The following is a 21,118-nucleotide window of genomic DNA, read 5'->3' as shown; positions in this document are numbered from 1 at the left end:
AGAATACAAAACCTATTTATACAACAATGAAAAGTCTGAAAGATGGAAATAAAAGCAAAGCTAAATTCATGTTTATAGAAAACTTAAATCATACCATTCTTGAAGTTCAGGAGAAGGAATAAGACCTGCAGTGCCATTTTTAGAGTTTTCGAGTTTACCCTGCCACCAGTTGTGATCATCTTTGCTAATGATTTGGATAATATCACCAACTCGGAATCTGATGCCAGCTTCTTTGCAAGGAATGAGGTCATCCTTTGCGGGATCATATTCAAATTGTGCTCTTACATATATCTATAAAAAAGAGTTTATAAGAGACACTGCGATATTATTACTGGTACAGTATTAAGAGTAACAGGTAAAAATATGATCTGTGCATGTAGCTACACATACTGTTTGCAACAAGCAAAGGAGGAAATAGAATGGAAAAAGCATAAGTGATAGCTGAAAATGAAACAGAACCCCACCCCACCAGCAAACAATGGATACATATGATGTTAATATTTTGAAAGCTCATGTCATCTATATACTGCAAAACTTGAACATAAAAATGAACACATGTAATAAACTGATAGTCCCTCAAATCAATATTAACTAGCATGAATCATTACAGACTACAAGGCAGCAGCTTACAACTTGAATGGTACCGTACCTTCTAACTGAAGTCCCATGATGTTTTAAAAATTTGTATGACAGGAAATTTTACTGGACAGTATAAAAGACTTAGGCTACATTACTGATCTTTAGTATTTAAGACTGAAATTTTAGTACCTTTTTAAAAGATTAAATAGGAATTCTTGTGTTGCACCTATCACATACAGTTACTTGGGAGGTATCTGGGAATTCTCTGCATGGGTTTTTCAGTAAAAGCCTACTCCCGTATAAATGAAAACTAAAGATTTGAGAGTTATTCTCTAAGGAACATTAACAGAAAGTATTCATATTCTGACTTCACAATACCAATCCCTGCTTTGCATGTTAGTGAGGTCTCAACCCTAGAAAATAAAAATAAAAGTGATCTCCAGGTTGGGTTGCTAATTACAGCCCTGATGCATCCAAGGATCTTAAAATTAGAATTAAATGTCATGTCCAAGATGAGCAATTTCTACAGATTATGAACTTCAAACACCACCCTATAGCATCTCAGACAGCCATGTATATTTTACTGCTGATTTTCTTACTAAAAATTAACTAGCTTTTTTAAAAAAATTACATTGCAAAGTAATATCCTTCATTTAAACAGTAACAATTTTCAACTTTGCTCAAATCTGGCTCCATAAATAGCTGTAACTATGCAGTGTTAGCACTAATCATGGCACTTTAAAAAGTTCCAATCTGCAACCCAACATATGAATAAATGAACTTAAAATGGCTAATCACTACTATCATGTACCTGATGCATTTTTATCTGTTTACAGTGAGAGCATGAGAAGATAGTATCAATATAGAACTCAACTTTTAATCTACTAAATCTGACCCTTGTTCTGCTGTACATTGAGTGTGTGAGTTTAGACGAGCAATCCAATTTCTTTTAATCACCTGGAAAATAGGATATTTTGCAACCAACTAGGTTCATTTAGTAATTGGCTTTCTATGAAGTAATCAGTATTGAACCAATCCCTTATTTGTCCTCAACCTCATCTAAAGGTCTAGAAACGTAAGCAGTATTTTTACCATCTAGAAACATCTTTGCTTTTCAAGCCCCTGCTCCAGTTTGAGCCATTATCCACCATATATTGGCAGTGCATGGAATGCTACCGACTTCCTTACAGATAGCAAAGTATTTGTTATCCAAGCCCTTACTGTCTTCAAGGATGGCAAGCTACCAGAAAAATATGCTGGGAAAAACACCATATGAGAGGCAAACAAAAACCTAACACAACAGTTTGGAAGGTCTTTCATGGAGCCCTTCCAGAATTACATTCAGGCAGCTGGAAACTTCAGAAGACAACAGAAAGCTGAAAGAACTATAAAGCTGTAAGCTTTAAAAATGGAAAACTAAGTGAGAGCAATACATTCTTATAACAGATATTCCATCCAACTTAACCAGACAGTAGTATAAAAGACAACAGATCATGGAGTTAATTGACTCTTGAATGGAATTGCAAGAGTTGGTAGAGAAAGAGGTTGAGTCCACGGTTAAAGATTCAGAGGCAGATTCTGGAAGGGCTGTATATAAATGGAGCAGATACTGAAGGTAAATCACAAATCACTTGATGGTATGTGTTGATTTGGAGGCTGCAGCAAAAAACCCCCAAAACTCTTAAAATTGCAAAATCATAGAGAATCCTTTGCAAAGCCCTTAAGGCATTTCTTGGGATTCACTGGAGAGGGAAGATCTTTCTTTGGTCCCTGATGACATGTACTACCATCAGGTCAAGGTAACACAGGTAAGGGAGGTTACTGATTCTGGGCCTTAGGACTGAAAATTTAAGAGGCTATCTTCAGACTTACTAAGCATTAATAGAGACTGTCCTTAATGTTTTTCTTTGAAGAGCTTTGCTAATGTTAATTATTAGTTATAGACAAACTCAAGCTTTAGAATCTTTGTCAGTACAGTGTTTTAGAGTAAAGTATTACACTCTTGCCCTACTAGTTTCCATTTCAACTGAAATACAAATTTGAGCTTTCGTCCAATATGAAAAGATGCACAGGTCAGTGCATAACAGTAAATCTATTAATGCATTCTGAACTAAAACAACATCTCCAGTTAAATTTACAATGACTTTGCAACTCTCACACATATAGACACATGAAAAAAATGCTATTTTGAATTAGTCACAAACAAATGAGTTAAAAAGAAAAATGAAAAAATGGAACAAATTTTCCAAGCTTAAATGTTTTAGTCCAGCACATACAGAATATGAGGGGGAAAAAGATAAGCAGGGATGTTCATTAGCAGCTAAGTTTACAAAAATTCCCATGGAGGATATCTATTCACCTGTCGTCCTTTTGGTTGTGTTGTCGAAGGCAAGTCCTGCAGAATAAAGTCAACCCAGGAGAAGAAATTTTCATTTTACTTTTTAAGGGTATACAACACCATTTGTTAGTGATTCATACTACATCACAGTAAAATGGTAAGTCAGACAAAAGTATAAAGCGTTGACCCATGTTTAGAAATATTTTTTTCTTAAAGAAAAAATCAAACCCAGGCTGTTTAGCAGCAAGCTGAAGAAAGCAGGTAAAAAGTTAAAGCAGATAGAGAATGTGCTTTTTAATAATTAATTCATCATCTTCAACACAAAAGCACCGTCAAGTGAAAGAGGCTCTTTATGTGAATGCCTTTTCCACTTAATACTTAGTCTTGTTTTTAAGAGAAGGTTGGCTATTATAAATATTAAAAAGATAATTAAAAATATATAATGTGATTAATTGTGCCGAGGAATAAGATTATAACTACTAATCATGTTACAAATTCAATTTAATTCAAAAAAATGTCTTAAATTTTTTATCCACACAATTATTTTTCATTGTATTAATTAATAAGCACTTAACCTTGTGGCAAATAATTTCAGAGTTGTAATTTTTTCAATAGTTAAAGGAGCAGTTACTCAGTTTTGTTTTCTTTTTAGCTAGCCGCATGAACTCATGATATTGACAGCACTCTTACTGAAGAAACTTGCATGTACAGTTACTACATTGGTCCAAACGATGACAAATGATAAACAACACAAATTTTAACATTAATATGCTTTAGAAAAAACAGGAGATCAACAGCACCTTTCTACCTGAATATATATGAAACAGAAGTACTTTGTGTTAAAGATGTGATGATAATAGCTTGGTTTGTAGTGCAGTTTAAAGCCACTTCCTTTTGCTTTTCATATCCAGGCAAGGCTCATATTTCACAAAGTATGTGCACGTACCACAACAGCAGAGGGCACACCAATTCATTAACTCAGATAGCGGAAACCAGTACATGTTCCAGAGGTCTCTTAAAACACAAAACTTAAAAGAGCCTAAAATGTCTTGAAATACCAACTGCACAGTTATTCCTTCTTCAAACACTGCTTCCAAACTTCAGGATGGAAACAAAACTTTCACTTTAAACCTTTGCTTAGTTTTGAGGAAACTGCTAACAATGATTTAAGGATGACTGGACTGTCACATTACAGTTACTAACATTTAATTCACTACATGGCTTTTAATGAGAATATGTTGGAAAAAACCCTTAAAAAAAAGAAAACGGGGAGTTACATATGTAATAACCTTGGTTCTAGCAGGACAGAATTTTCCACTGACCACACAATAAGTATAACAGTAATGGCAGATGAGCACCAACAAAACTTTCACACTTGCTCTGTGTGGAACTGGAAATCTTACCGAAACAGAATTGTTAGTGCTGCTATGACCATTAGCTGGGGACTGTCTGGATGTAGAGGGGGAATCTCTCTGAAATAAGACACAAGGTTCATTAACAACACAACACTATCACAGGAACACAGATATATTTAAAAGAACAGTTACATCCACAGCCTTACAACCATTTGCTTAGCTGCTTCATCTGTGAAAGTTTTCACACTAAAAACTCCATAAATCTGGAAAGTTTTTCCATGGTTTGAGATTAAGGTTTGACATTTTGATGTATCCTAGGTAATAAATATTTTGACATTGCCTTAGCAATCAAATAGCTTTTTAATGTCTCAGTATCTGGGACCTCTTAGATCTCATGTGGCTGACAATGCTAAAGGCCATTAGTCAGTGTCTTAGGTAATTACCTGAAATGAGGTACATATTCCATTCCATTTTAAATATGTTTATAAATCTTTTTTCAGCTATGTGGTGGAGATCACTGTTGATCAGTTTCTACTCTGAGATGCATATCTCTGCAGTGCCTCAAAGACGCTGAAGTTAACACCTGAGAATGAAGTTGGATACTCTTCTCTTTCTTCATTCATTTTACATCACACTGAGGTTTTTTTCCTCCAGCATTCTTGTGGGTTTAAAATTATTAAACCGTACCAAAATATATCACTTTAAAAAGGCCCCCTCTCTTGACTCAGACTACCAATGTGGTCCTACACTTCAGTGAGGAGACCGCAGATGCAGAGTGCATACTGGGAAATTCTACACAAAGGATAACAGGAATTTCTGACTGGATTTTGCAAAGGCAAGAAAGTCACTTATAGAGCAATCTTTTCCACATGCCATTTTGATTGCATAATACTTAATTCCATAAGATCAGATAATTGAGACACCTCCTTCAGGAAATAAAATAATTCACTAAAATACACGGTGAAAAAAAAAAATCCCCAAAGGAAATTCGGAACATAATCTATTTTGCCAAGACAGGTTGGACCAGATGATCCTTGAGGTCCCTTCCAAGCTGGTATTCTATGATTCTAATTTTGCATATTGTCAAGGATTGGAGAAAAAAAAGAGCTAAAACAGTTTTTGAAGAAAACAAAATTATCCCCGTCACATTTTATCAATACAAGTGCCCTCTGTGAACAAATATAAAACCAGAATTGAAGCTAAATTTTCATGCAACATTAATCAAGTAAAAGTCCTCTACTAATATTCTTGAATTTATACTAATTATGCGACAGTACTCATAGCTACTTTAAAGCACCGAGAAAAGTTAAAGTGACAGGCAATACTTTATCCCTCTTGCTGCCTGTACACTTGGTGTGCAACAAACTCATGTAGAAATTCTGCATTTTGTGGACTCATTAGATATGATTTCACAGAAAGTTCCATATGTAGCTATCTAGATGCTTGCTTTGATTTTAACACCGTTGAAGACACATCTGACAATATTATGGCTGTAAAATCATTGTGCATCAAAGTGTGCAAGTCTGCGTACTTCTGTTACATGCATAAGAACAAAATGCTCACTTGGCTCCCACAACTACTGGCAACGTGCAATGGACTGAGGGAAGTCAGCTTTAATTCTATTTACAAAATCACTCCAGCATAACAAATTTAAAATGTTCAAATGAGGCCAAATAAGCTATCCATTACTCAAAAAAGAAGAAATAAAAAAGAAAAGCCTGAAGGAACTGTTATTCTTTTCTGTTTTTTTCTTTTATTTTTTTTTGTATATGGGATTATCAGCACCACCTTTATCAAATAGCAGCTAGGAGATAATTTTTCCAAAAAAGCAGTGACTTCTTTCTTTTATAAAGAAATGTTCTGCTTGCTCTGCAATTCTGTCTCTGCCATTTTCTCACTTTCAAAAAGGTGAAAAATTAATTTTAACTTTTTTTTTTCTTTTTTTTGTAAACCTAGTTTGTTATGATCTGCTATCATAGTAAAGTGATGGTTTAGCAAGGGAAAGTTTTGGAAAGTGATGCAAGCACCCAAGCCATTTGGAGGAAAACAAATTTAGAGTATCTTGGAGAATGCCACTATTTCCAGACTCCCTTGAAGGCTTCGCCTTTTGAAGGAAATTTTCTTGGTTTGAGAATGTTTTGATTTGTATCCCTCCAACAGTTCTCAACAGAAGACAGCATATTACTCAAAGCAAACTTCATCACAACATACTAAGGAAAATACACATTTTCAGTGCTACTGATGATTTCAGTACTAACTGTAAGAAATTAATCTATCAAGCTAGTCAGAAGACATATATACAATTTTTAAATAATTAGGGAGTTCAGCCACAATTTTAAAGGTATTTAGATTATTAATTTCCTAGGGACCTGGTCTTTCTTTCCAAAAATATCAGACTCTAAAGTTAAGAGAAAAATTGTATTTTGCGCAGTGTAAGGAGACAAATCACTGAATAAAGAGATCCTTGCGGAATGCCAGGACTGTTTAGAATTGAACTGGAAAAACTTCGCCTTTGGTTCTGAGTTTGTTTCTCCAGTAAATCAGAAAAAGCCCTAGTTCTCTTCTCCTAGTTTTATTTTCTCTGGGATAAAAGCAGAAAAACACTTGGAGGATACAGCAATTCTGAGTAGTATAGAAGTGTTATCAGCATATTTCAGTATAACATGACTATCTAGACTTCCCAACCTTGTCTAGCCCCAAGCCAAATAACAAAACAGCAGTCTTTTGAATACTTGCTCTACAGTTGAAGCATCACAGCAGAAGCCTTCGAGGAAACAATCACAAAACTAGTCTCCTGATGATTCCTTGTTCTTAGGTGTGGATTATGAATGATAAATCAATGCATTTGAGATGCAATCTTATAGCAGAAATCAATTACGTCTACTAGATATAGCCTGATCAAATTAGACACTGACAAGAACAGCTAGATTAATTATACAGTTGCCATATCCACAAAAAAAAGAGACTTTCCAAAAACCTGAAAATACATCTCAATTTCAGTCCTGCTCAAGGAACCCTTCTGGTGGTATTTTTAATACAGATGCAAAAAAAGTCTTATAAAAAGTCTTGTATTATTAATACAGATGCAAAAATGTCTATAAAAAGTCTTACAGTCTGAGCACTAATGGAAACATTGCAAGAATAAGGGGAAAAAATCCATGGTGATTACCACCAGATTTTTAAAAATCTGATATATATAAAGGCTTTTCTTCTCAATGAAACAACTTAAGGCTTTCACAAAGACAATCTGAAACATAAATGATTATAAGGAAAGTTTTTTTGTTTTTAAAAAAAAGCATTCGCCTCACCATTCTCAAATATCTGACACTATAAAAAGTTACTCAGGCTGTTTTGTCAGTACAAAGTAAGAATGCAAATATAACTAGAGCAAAATGCTTACTCAGTTGGATAAAGCTGAAATGTATAAATAGCATATGCAGTCATCAGCCATAAGAAGAATGCGTTGCAATAATTACTTAAGTTCATATATGTGTAAGTCTGTAATTTCCTGGGTATCTGAAGCAGAAAACACAACATCCTGGCCACTGTGTTATCTAGACGTCTGAGTAACTCAGGCCATTTGCCACACCAATGACTAAATGGGTCATCGCACAGTATGATCAAAATTTTATGCAAGTATTCATAAGTATTATGTTTTTAAGCAAAGTCTACGCCATGAAATAGAAGGCCTGGTAATTGAATGGAAGGCACGTCAGCAGGCAAAGCCTCAAATCCCTAAGGAACTTGAAGTCATTCAGTTGAGATTTTGGAAATTGCCTAGTGACACTTTGGTACTACTACTTACTATGTTACTACTACATACCATAGGGACAAGTCTTCCCTAAATAGGCAAAAGTGGTTTAATACTTAGAAAAGACCACTATAACCCTTCAATGCTTACAAAAAAAGAAAAATATAGCAAGTGAAATGCAAGTCTCATTTATTTAAAATGCAAATCTCCGTTATTTATAAAAATTAACATCCCATACCCCCCTGTATATAAAGGCATACACAGATTCTATAGAAACAGCAGATCACCTCTGATTCTACTCACATTTAGTTTTTCTTATTCAAGATTGACAAGATGTTTTGCAATCCAATTATGTGATCATGGTAGGAGCCTCAAAAAAACCCCAGTTATTGATTCCATTTTATATTCCTCTTCTAGTAAAACTACACTAAGGTAGCACCAGTCCATGATGGAAGGGAAGGGGGAACCAAATATAAATTTATACTGAAATATTGCCAAAAAATACTTTAACTAATAAGATTAAACTAGTGAAGTCCCAGTATCTCTGAATTTATCTTGTAAGCACGAGAAGCAAGTTTTCTGTGACTTACAATGTCATTCAACATTTATTTTTAGCCTTTATCAATGGTTAAGGATTTGATTCATCATCTGAATCATAATCCTGAAAAATTCAGTGAAAAAAATTCTCTCTGTAACAAAGGACTGGTGATGCTTCAGTAAGATGATTTAAAAACGTTGACTTTTTGTGTACACTTGTGACAGCTGAAAATCTAGCCAAATTCATAGTGTGGCCAAGCTGGTGGAACAGACTCAGCCACCTCTGATCAAATGAATGCTAAATGTCACAAAGTGTTATAATTTTACATGCTTGTTTTTTTTCCCCTCTGTCTCTGATCATACACTTTTAGTTTTGCTGTTTTTTCTCAAAGGAAGGTAAGAGTCCATTTTCCTCTCTCCTGTGAAATAGTCATGAAGAACCTAAGGACAGAAAGCTAAGGAAAAGAGATGACCTGTTACTACTAAAATGATACTGATGGTATTAATTTAAAGGTGTATGATGAGTTATTTTTTCCAAATAATAATCTTCCCAGCAGGTCTATAGTTTCACCAGTTTCTGTATTTTAATATTGGGAAGTGAGATATCTTTTATTATCACTGCTATTTACAGCACAGAAGTGAACACATGAATTCATCAGCATGCTCTAGAATTTCTATTTGAGGTTTTTTTTTTTTTTTAAGTCTTTGCATTTCATGAAAAAAATTCTGCTTTCATATTAATGATTTTAAGAAAATCAACCTCACAGGTGAAAATTTGTCAAACCTTCTACCTCTAAAATCTTTTAGTTCTTGTTGACTTCTATTAGAAGTATAGAAGGCAACCAAAAAGCAGTAATTTTTTTCTTGCAATAGATTGTTCTGACAATCACAATAGCAGTTTCTGTGTGTTCTAGCATCTGTTGAGACACAAACACAATTAGGGTGAAATCACAGCTCCAAGGGTGCTTGACTTCAACAGGGATTGTGATTTCACTCTTGGAATTCTAATTTGGGAACTGTTTGTGCAGTTAAGCATGTGGCACAGAAAGACTGGCATCATCTACACAGTGCATATGCCATCTGTATGCTTAAATTGGAACAGTATCTCTGTCAAGTAGCCATTTTCTAGAATTTAATTCCCTTCAGTTGCAATCTGGAACACAACTTTGTGAGCAGAAGGGTATTAAATGTTACTGTGCAAAAACCATAATACCAAGTTCCTGGTTCAACAACAACTAACTCCAAACCTGTTTTTCTTCTGTAATGAAAATATAACTTTTTTTCATGGAAACATAATATTAAGCCACATGTAACTGTTACAGACAACCATCACAAATTTACCTCAACAGGGTTATACAGAAACAGATTCTTCAATTAACCCTTAACAGCCCAAACCAGTAAAATAATGTTTAATACCTAAAAAGAGGAGGATTGTTCCTCAGGTTAGGAACTTTATAACAGACTTCCTGGAGAATTAGTTTAAATTGTAATTTTTTTGAAGGGGCTTCCTAAATGCATCAGTTAAGGATGCCCTTTACTATTTTTTTTATTTAATAGGCTGTAAAGAGTTAGTTAAGGTGCTGATGAGATGAATATGAAGGCAGGGCTGAGTAGGTAGGTGGGACCTACTCATGTTCCGTTATCTTTGTTGTAAAATTGGTGTGCGTGATCTAACAGGACAGGCAGAAACAATTTCCCAGAAAGCAGTAACATTCAGCCATCAGCAGGCAGTTAGTTACAGGACTGAGGAAGAAATAGGATGGTTCATTAAATTCATTACCTCACAGGATGAAGATTGCGTGCGATAACTTGGCACAATCTTAAAGGTAATACTTCCACGCATTTCCCTCTGCAAAAAGAAAAGCACTTCTTAAAAGACTAAGGCACCAAAGATAAAATCTCCAAATCACTAATGCTTGAAAGGAAAGCATCATAGCTCGTGAGCAGCAGTATGTTCTCCTAAAGTATTCAGAAAAGCAAAAATGCTATAGCTAATCTGTTATTTCACTTATAAACATTTAAATTGTCTCTCAATCTAAAAGATAAACATACATTATTAGCTTGTTTGCCTGACCAGTTTTCAAATGCCTAGAACTTACAGCTGTATTTTAAGTTGAGACATTCAGAGATGTGTATATTTCTTTCATGTCAATCTTTTCTTTGGAGCTATATTCTTGTGATCCACAGAGTCTTTGCTAACTAAAGTGACATCTTCTTCCCTTTCATCATACCTATTAAATAGCAAAAACATATTCACAGTTTCTGGAAAGCTACATGTTACTGTACTGAAGGTAGCAATGTAAGAAATACTCATCAAAACAGAACATGGGGTCTGCTAGTTTGCATTTACTGTAGTATAAGAATATTCATAATAAGTAGTAACTGCAGAATAGCAGCAGATTGTGGCAGCATATTTGCTCAGTCACATTTTCTTAAATGACAGTTTAAATATAAGTGCCATTGCATGGCAGACAATGTAGAAGTCGATCTGGGCAGAAAGGTCAGCAGATCACTACAAGTGTTCTTGGAGTTTTTCCCCTTTCTTTCTTTGATTGGCTTATTGTGAGCAAAAAACCCGCATATTTGCCTGGACTCACTTAACCTTGTCTATATGGTTCTGGACACAACAAAAGGTTTAGTGACAGCATCCAAGATCTCAAGGTAGCGTGCAGAAAAATTTGCAAGTGTTATAGAATATCAAACTGACACTAACAGCAAGGCCAAAAGATGGAGTTTCCCTGCAAAAAGCCAAACTGTCTGAGCTCAAAATAATTTTTACTTTCTTTGTAGCATCAATAACTATGAGCCAAAATAATTATAAATTGTAAGAAGGGATGTTCCAGCTACATGTAAGAATTTCCTACGATGATAATTAAGTATTGGAACAGGTTGCCCAAAGAGGCACCTGTCCTGTCAAATCCCTGTCCTTGGGTATTTTCAAGGCTTAACCAGACAAAGCCCCAAGCAACCTGGGCTGCACACAATGTTGATCCTGCTTTGTGCAAGAAAATGGACTGGAGAACTCCTGAGGTTACTTCCAACCTGAATGGTTCTATGATTTATTGTCTTTGTATTTGTGTAGCAATTTATCAACAGTCAAGAAAAGTTTCTTTTCTCTCACAGTACACTCAGTGACTGTACTTGGTGTAGACTGATTTAAAAGAAGGGCATGATTTTTATAGACTAACTTGGGATGAGTAATGGGAGGAAAGTAGTATTTTCTGTTATGTTCACTAGAGACAAAAGAATAAACTCCTGCATTTCAACAAAGGACACTCGGACATTAGAAAAAAACTCTGTAAAACGTAGAAGACTTATACGCTAAAGTCAAGTGTCTGGAGTTTGGGGAACATCCCTTACTCAATTTTTTTTAAAGAGCTGTTCAGAAATACATCTGTCACCTGTGACTGGTGTCAGTGATCTTTTCTGTGGGACTAAATGGAATAAATAAAATGACACCTGGAGGTGCCTTCTACTATTCCTGGGTATAAGGTGCAAAAAGCCACTACTAAAAAACAGGGGAGAGCCCATAGAATGCTTTATCAGCTGAACACAGGAAGACTTTGTGATACATGCATATGCAGGCTATCAAGAATAGAAGAAAAAAGGGGAAGTCACAGTGCAATTACATAAAAGTTTTGTCAAAATAAACCAGGCACTTTTATAAAGAACATGAGAAAGATTTCAGGCACTTACAAGCATTTTTTGTAGTTGTTCTACAGTTTGATTTGCCACACTGATTCCATTTATTTCTCGGATTTCATCCCCTACATGTAGCGTACCTGTGGAGTTAGCAAAGCATACAATCACCTCAAACTTGTTTTGACAAATTGAGATAATTTTAACAGTACTAGTATTCATACAAAAGCATAAATATGAAACAACATCAAAATAAGTTTTTTTGGCTAGATTCAGAAAAGGACTTTGATAGCTATGCATTAGCAACCAAAGATTACAAATCTGTCTTTCAGAGTGCAGCCAATACACCAGCATGAGATGCCCAGGCACCCTATGAAGTACATGAGGGAAACATCAATTCCTTACAAGGACACTGCAAAAGCCCAAACACTGAAAATAAAGTCACCTGCGACTAGCTAGCTGGAAACATTCAACAGAGAGATTCAAGCAGTGTTTTATCAGATGATTACTTAATGCAGTTTGGTTTCTGGACGTAGTCTTAATTTTATCTATCAGACCACTGTATTCTTTTCACTTCTCTGATTTTGATTTGCCATAGTTGCAGTATACATTTTCTGTACGTATACTTGACTTCACCTTGAATGTAATGATTGGTGTGACTACCTACAATGCCAGATGATGAAACAAACATCTACCCAGCTTAGGCAAGTCATAAACTGACCTGCTAAAGCTGGGATGGTAACGGCATGCTACAACATGGCTCTAAGACACTACAGAAGCTCAAAAGAGAGGAGGCAGCAAATGAAATAACTATCTTCGGGATTAGGAGCAACCTGGGATGCTCTTCTTGGATGATAATTTCTGATTTGAGTAGCTCAAGCACACCTAATTCTCTAGCAGTTCTCTAAAAAACCTTCCATGGTTTATTATTATCCAGAAGATGTTTTTAATATATAATGAAATACAACAAGATCATTAACTTCACATATGTTCATTTCTGCTGCATGATTTAAGTAATTTGTGCAAGTATCCTTTTCTAAATACTGTACCTAATACAATTGCTGTATCTAATATAATTACCCTTATTTGGAAAACTAGCAACTGCCAAACATTTCCTAATTTGGAAAATTAGCTGAAAAAGGTCAATCAACTAGAATCCCAAAACCCCCTTAAAATTCCTTTCCTGAAACAAAATAGTCATTTTTTTTTCCCAAAGAATACCACGCAAGCAAAACTTCCAGGTGAACAAATGCATGAAAATCAAACCATGTGCCTGCTAAACACAAGGACAGCCTGAACCATGGAGAAGAATCTTGAAAAGCTCTGTTGCTATGATTCCCTTTGGGCTCTCTTCAAAACAAAAGCTCACTTGGCAGTGCTACAGGAGAGAGCCCAAAGTTTACAAAAACTTTCAGTACTCTCAAGAGTAAATCCTTCAGCCACATTAAATGATCCAAACAATTCTACAGGAGCTGTTCTGCTGATAGGGAAATTATAAAAAAGGACTCATCACAATTCTTCTTCCACTCTTCAGTGGAAAAATTATCACAATTAATAGTTTACTGAATGGGAATGCAACAGTCCTGCATCTGAATTTCAAATTGCTCTAATTCACATCTAGAATATTAATGACCAAATTTCTAGTGAAACTCCTTGAAAGTTGAGTTTTGGCAGACTTTCTCAGAAAGGCATTCAATATCCAATTCTTAAAAAATTACTCCATGGCTCTATTCTTAAAAAATTATTCCAGGCTCTATGTTGACTATATTATGCCAAAATTAAACTGTGTTTGAAGTAAGTGTAATTGTTATTAAACAATAATACTGAAGCGGAAAGAGCATATGCCCTGGAATATTATAAAGATTCTTTGGCATTATTCAAAACATAAATCTGATGGAATGAAATACTGGAACGAGAATCAGACTCAATAATATCCCTGTATCAAATAATTTCAATAGTGCACTTGAATAAAATCCTCTCTCCTGGACCACTTCCCATTTCTGTTACTCTGACAGAAGTGAATATTGTTCTGTTCATGCCTGGAATAGAGCAGTATACATAAAAGCTGGGAATAAAGCATGGACATTTAGCAGCAGATTGTCATCCTGGTTTTGGGAGTGGATGCACTGATAAACCACAGGAAGACATCTGCAATCTGAGAGAAGAAGCTTCTATTATTTGCAGAAACTTTTTACTCTTTATAAATATTCTTGTTAGAAAAGAGTATTCTTGACATCTTTGAATAACAAGTCTTCTGTACTATTTGAAGCTCCCATGATACCTGTGCTTAACCTTTGAATTTTGGTTGCTCTTGGTTCCTTTTCTATTGACATTGCAATGTTTATTTAGAACTTAAGCTATTAATGACTTATTGGTCTATAACACATCTGTAATAACTAAGAATGGATGTATTTCTGGAGTAAATTATTTCCTTGTTTTTGCAAGCCAGAACGAAGACAGTTTCAGGAAGTGTGTGCTCTTGCTCTGCACAGAACTATGAGAAATCCGACCCTATTAGGAAGAGAGAACAAATTCTCTAAGTTCCTATTCAGAAATGTATTTTGTAGCCAAAAGAAAATTCTGTAGCTTGGAAAGTGAAAGGTTGTGAACATATAATAATATTTTTGCCAAGTCATCACACACATTTTGTTAAAATTGAATAAAACTTATTAAGGGTATCAGTGTTTTAAAAATTGATGTGAGTTTTACAGTAAATCACTTCGAGAATGTAGCATAGACAATGTAGAACTGATGTTTTTCTGGTGAAGGTTACATGGGCAGCTATTAAGTCCTCTTTGTTCTTTGGAAATCTTTTAAAATGCCATATTGGGACCTCTTCTTAAATGCATTTTAAGAAAGAATTCACATGTAAGCACGTATGCCCCAAAACCAGTCGGCAGCAAAATCCCCATGGGCTAAGATACTGACAGCTGCTGAGTACTCAGGCTATATGCAGACCCCCTGCAAATAACATTTACAGTATGAGTAGTCCAATCAGTATCCACAGGTAAAAAGTGAGTGGGCAACTGAGCTAAATTAAGGTACAGTCACAAAGGTGAAAGCCAATAAATAATTAAAAGCCTGAGATCTAAGATAAAATTCATTTACTCATCCTAAAAAAGCAGACAGGTCAACAAAAAGACTGATTTTTTTAATGACTGGTGTTTCATTTTCATTGAGCTGAATTCTCTGGAAGGTGCAGGTAGATAGCATCTTTACAAGCCTATCTTCCCCCTTCAACTCTCCCACCTTTTGAATACTGACAGCTATTAATCATCAGTACTAGATACAGCTGGCATAGAGACAGAAGGCAGACTTCAGAGCAGCTACTATTTCATAATTGGGAATTGTGCAGTTTGTACTTAATATTGCTAGATCTGAAATGATACAGTTCCTGTAACTCTCCCAGTAGATCTATTATCTGGGCCTTGCTGTTATTGCCTGGCAGTTTTCCATACAGCAGGAGGGACAGCAGAAACAACAACATAAAAAAATTCCAAAACAAGTAAAAGCTACAGACCCTGTCAATAGGATTCAAAGAAGTGTTGTGCTTGAGATCTGTGTGAACTTACATTTGTGTTGTTCTATTCAGTAAAAATATTCTAAATATAGGTATGTTGAATGAAGCTGTGAAGTTAAGAGGCATCTAGGACACTAACAAAATTAGAAACATTTTTTTAAAAAATGACAATAATACAGAAACACTGAAGTATAGGTCCTTTTTGAACTAAATCCATGTGCAGAAGAGCTACCTTAGATGAAGCACATATAGAATAGGTTAAATTTCCCAAATCTTTAGAAATAAAATACACTATACAATTAAAAAATAAAAGAACAGACTTTTAATGGACATAGTTAGATTTTTTACCCAGTTTTCACAGGTTTTAAAGGTTTTATTACCCCCGTTATGGAACACAGTCACGTGAAACAATACTCTGCAGAGGATCACCCCTACCTAAGAACAGTTGGAAGAAAATTTTCTTCCGTGAATCTTAATCTCCTCCTAAAATTCACTTTTAGAAGCCAAATAAATTTAAATTCAGAGGGTCCTCTAAAGGAATATATAAATATATATGAATTGCACCTTTGCTTGTATGAGAAGTTTTATCTTTCCTGCTTCCTGACGAGTTTGATCACATCAGAGAGACAAAGTGAATATATCAGGGAAAGGATCACTGTACCCTTTTCCTGTTTTATGTTTTGTCTTTGTAATTACCTGTTCCTAGCTTCCTTTGAAATAGAACAGTAGGCTAGAAGGACCTTTGGTCTGACAAATGATGAAAATTTTTGTATTCAGCAAAAGATGGCAAATTGTAAAAACTAAAGTAAACTTTTTAAGGGTGCAATCCAAACTTGCAGCTAACAACCTAGCAGGGAAGTTAATCTGTTTTAACTAGGACAAAGCCCAGCTATTTTTGACACCTGATCTGGACACACAAAATGGAAAAGGAGTAGACTGGAGATGAAAAAAGATGCATGTTTGCAGGGTTTGCTATAGCAGTGAAAACCGAAAATAAAGATTCAAGTTCTAGGCACAAGAAATATTTCAAAAACCATTTTTATGAGCCTCAACATCAAAAGTACAAAGATCCTCAAGAATATACATGTATAAATTTAAATTTTTTGTTGAACAAAGATCTTTTGTTTTTGCAAGTGTTTTTTTTTTTTTTTTTTAAACAGAGGATTAAATAAGTACAGCTCCAGAAGTTATTGACACGTCAATCTCTTACTGAGCTATACCCCCACTATCCTAATTAAGGCCTAAGTGAAACATAGTGGGTGCTCATCCCAACACTGGCAGACATCTGCAACTGGAAGGTAATAAAGGCAGTTAACAGGACTCCATCCAGATACAGAGGACTATGGAATAGCAGCAATCAAAATGAGGAGTATGTACTATTACACAGTTTGTATAAAATCATCAAAGTAATTGTGTTTGAAGACCAAACTATTCATGACGCATGATTACCTTGCCGGTGAATCATTCCTCCGTGCATAATTCTTGCCACAATGCAATGGTTCAGCTCATTCATTTTTAAAGTGATTCCCTACAAAAAAGAAATGTTTACAACTTTAAAATAAAAGAATAAGCAGTGTGATACTTAAGTGGTTAAGAACAGTCACTTATTCTAAAAGCTTGAAGGCAGGGTATAAATTTTAAGGTTAAAATAAAAACTTGGCCATCGCTTAAGTATGAGCAATAAAACCAGATATTATTTATAAGAGAAGATGCAATACTTTAATATATAAGCATATAAGATTTTGGTTTGTTAAAAATGTGATTTTGCACTTTGAGGTGCAAAGTGTCCAGTTTGGTTTAAAGCTTTATCTGCTATAACTACTACAAGGTTGTTTTTAAACAAAACCACCTCTGGTGGTACAGCAGTAGTATGAATGTACACATAGCATTTTAAGTTAAGGATATACACAGGAGGATAAGCATCTACAATGGCTGCTGAACTATTCCAATTATACTGGCATCTCTACTTCAAAGTGCAGAAACCGTCATTAAAATCATTATAATACTGGTCTTTACTAGTACAGAGTCAAGAAAAATACTGAGGTTCTCTCCATACCATTGGTTCATCTGTGTTCTTCTGGAACTGCACCAGTCGAACTCGTGTTACGTTCTCCATATCCATGTCGCCGTTGGCGCTTTCTGGAGAATCTCCGTTTAAGTATGGAGAGGTGGGAGGAGGTGTAACTCTCAGCGCTTCATCACTGTAAACTTCATGTGCCACTACATCATGAGTTTGAAGTAAGGCCTAGAGGAGATTACAGCAACAAAACATGAGACTTCTATCATCTCTGATACCCTCCACTTATAAGTAGTTTTGAAAATTTTCAGAAATATTTGTGCCTCACTTTCTATATAGGAACTTTTCCTTTAAAGGAGTCTAAGATAAACTTCAGCAGACTGCAAATGCACACACACATATCATACCTAGCCTTTGAAATCTGCATGAGTAAATCTGATTTGCTACTGTAGATGTCTCAGTGAGAATGATGCTGCTTCCCTCTCCCCATCTTCTTGACACCTTCAAGGTGTCAGAATTAAGCTATCAATATTTACGTGCCTAGACACAGAATTAGGAAGCTACCTATTCTATAATAATTACCCTAGTAAAATGGAAAGGTATTCAGATCCCGTGGTATTTCATCCTAATAAAGACAGACTGTGGATCAATATTGACTGAAAGAATTAAATACTGTTTTTTGTTGTTTTCTAGCATAATCACTTCCATATCCTCCCTCTTCCCTAGAGCAGAGACCCAGCACAACCACAGTGAATTCAAAATGACTGATGAAAATTACAATCAACCAACAAACTGCTCAAATACTACCGTACTAGTTTTACTCTAATTCTTGATGCAAAGAATGGTACAACACAAAATTGATTAAATGTATTTAAATATCTTTGATAAGCAGAACAGCTGACTGTGTAAGAATTCTAGGCTAGGGCAAAGACATAAAGCCTGTATAACTGTAAAAAGCGTAACACAGTACCATGAAATAAAAGTTGGACAAAGCATAAACATTTGCGAAGCATTATTCAATAGTACCAGGCTTTTTTAGGGTATGACATTCCTCTGTTCTCCAGGATATCTTTAAAAGCCCCATATCGCATCCATTCCACATTTGCATTCAACTCTTAATGATGAGTATATCATAGCTAGCTTGCTTCTGTCCAAATACGAAATACGATTTATATGTTAACATGTTAGTTCTACTCCTATACTAACTCATCAGGGATCAGAGAGAGGTCCTGCCTCTATACCCAAATGGACTGGCTTCTCAGATAAGGATTGATAAATCAAGCCTAGTTCTTACAATATCTCTATAATAGCAGAGATATCAGCCACCACTGCAGATAGGTCAAACTATATTATAGCTAACACATTGTTAATTTTAATTTAAATGCTCATAACTCTTAACTTGCAAAACCCATCACTCTTGCAAGGCTTGAGATTGATCATCTAGAACTTGTTTTGGCAGAGAAATCTGACTCTGCAATGTCTTAGTCTTCAATTAAAATGTTTAAGCGGAAATTAACTGAAAAAAAGTGATAAAAACCATCCCTACAAGATGTATTTCTCAAGTGGAATTCAAGGCAGAAATGGGATTTTCATGGCCTTTACAAAATCCTAAATTTGTTCCCAAGGTAGCACTTCTTAAGTGTACCATTTTATAGAAGATAACTTCATAAACAGTTTAAGTTCCCTTTCCTTAAATTAGTTTCAAACTATAGTTGGGAATTCAGCATTATAATGGTGGAATGGAATTTGCTAAACTAGCAATGTCCTGCCCACATTCCCTCCTGTTTTTCCAGTGTTTCAAGCCCACCTACACAAATACTATTTTTAGTTAAATACTAACCTTTATCTGCATTTTCTGTTTTTCATCTTATTTTGTCAACCAAACTTGCAACAACTCTTCTGCATTAGTTTGTACTACTGAAGCAACATTTTATATTAGAAATCAGGACCATATATGTAAGTTAAACCACTCTAATTAAATAAATTCTTTATTTATTTAATGGGGTGTAAACTTATCTGTGAATACTCCTATATGGGTTTAGGGATTTAGCCTAATTTTCATTATAGTATTTGAACACTGCAACTGTCTCAAATAAGACAAGAGCAGCCACGTACAATCATGCTTTAGCTCTGGCTGTTATAAAAAACATCCATTCTAGGAGAGAGTGTGGACTTGGCCTTGGGCGCAAGCACTCTTTAACAAAGTAGGATGATATTCTGTGCTTCCTTCAGCTCAATCTACCTATACTTAACTTCATGCACCTGCCAGGATCCGTTACACTCTCCACACTTGAATATTACATTGCTTATGTAATTTAGGGCCTTACATTCTCTTACATCCACTTGCTTTGCTTTATACTATATTTTTAGCAATAATATACATCTTGTAGGAGCTTAAAATATGGTGATTTGAACGTTTTTAAAGGTTCATAATTATACTAGAAGACTTCTAAATGTGTTAACAAAAATTAACAGAGATTCAGAGACACCAGATATTGAAGTACAGCAAGCTCAATTTAAATATTGAAAACATTCAATATAAAGGCTGCTCTTGGACTTAGCTTAAGGATATTTTCATGCATTTGTGTTAATTTTGATAATTCTGATTTTTTTCTTCCTTTCTTTTGCAGAACAAGATAATCCTGGTGAAAATGATTTCAGTGAGAAAACTGTTTCCTACCATATTGCAGGATTATTGTCTGCAAAGAACAGTGTAGGAAGGCACATGATGATGGGTAAAACCTACATGTAATTAAGTAAAAGTCTCCTTGTACATCAAACACTATAATTGCTGCCACACAGTAAACATATAATAGAACCAGCAACATTTGAAAAACCACTCAAAGTTGTGTAATGGAATAAAAGCTCATTGAAATTTGTACACAACAAATGAGGTACTTGACAATCTTTTAAAGAATTCTTAGATCATTTATCTGCTGAAAGACCTTTATGCAAAATTTACATACATTTATTTAAATTAAAATGTTAAGCATGTACAGACTAAATTAATAATTAATTCCTTACTCCATAAGGCACACAAGGGTAAAACCAAACTAAAATGACAAAAAACTTTGAACTTGAAGATCTCAGTGCCAATAAGAGTACTTTACAAACGCATACTTTATTGGCTTTGGTTCTGTAAAGGCCTATACCTAGTCTAAACCACTAATACTCTGTTTAAGTAAATGAGACAGACTATACAGCATTGTCTTCCAATTAGGTATATACATTAGATAATAATAAAAATAATAGTAAAATAGTGTTATCATACAGGTATTAACACACACCATCCTACTTACTACACCTTATTGCTTCAGTCTCTGTGTCAAAGCTCAGCAACTTACTAACCAGAGTATTGCTCTGTACGATGCTTAGTAAACAC

At 35.0% G+C, this 21,118-nt stretch overlaps 1 protein-coding gene across 14 annotated transcripts in view; it reads right to left on the bottom strand.

Moving 5' to 3' along the window:
- CASK (calcium/calmodulin dependent serine protein kinase) overlaps positions 1 to 21,118 on the bottom strand; it is a 223,562-nt gene that overhangs the window by 18,435 nt on the left and 184,009 nt on the right. For 7 of the 14 annotated variants that reach the window (XM_074904895.1, XM_074904924.1, XM_074904905.1 and 4 more), the window contains 7 exons: positions 17,776 to 17,964; positions 17,169 to 17,247; positions 12,257 to 12,342; positions 10,341 to 10,409; positions 4,321 to 4,389; positions 2,939 to 2,974; positions 95 to 291 (listed from right to left, as the gene is read on the bottom strand). In XM_074904895.1, coding sequence (XP_074760996.1) covers positions 95 to 291; positions 2,939 to 2,974; positions 4,321 to 4,389; positions 10,341 to 10,409; positions 12,257 to 12,342; positions 17,169 to 17,247; positions 17,776 to 17,964 — 725 coding nt within the window. The remainder of the gene's footprint in view (positions 1 to 94; positions 292 to 2,938; positions 2,975 to 4,320; positions 4,390 to 10,340; positions 10,410 to 12,256; positions 12,343 to 17,168; positions 17,248 to 17,775; positions 17,965 to 21,118) is intronic. The other 7 variants (XM_074904973.1, XM_074905002.1, XM_074905012.1 and 4 more) reach the window with 3 other exon arrangements.

The sequence above is a fragment of the Athene noctua genome, chromosome 1, assembly GCF_965140245.1.
Source record: "Athene noctua chromosome 1, bAthNoc1.hap1.1, whole genome shotgun sequence".
Lineage (NCBI taxonomy): Eukaryota > Metazoa > Chordata > Aves > Strigiformes > Strigidae > Athene > Athene noctua.
The sequence above is the reverse complement of the archived record's forward strand: the minus strand, read 5'-3'. Positions and strand labels throughout refer to the sequence as shown.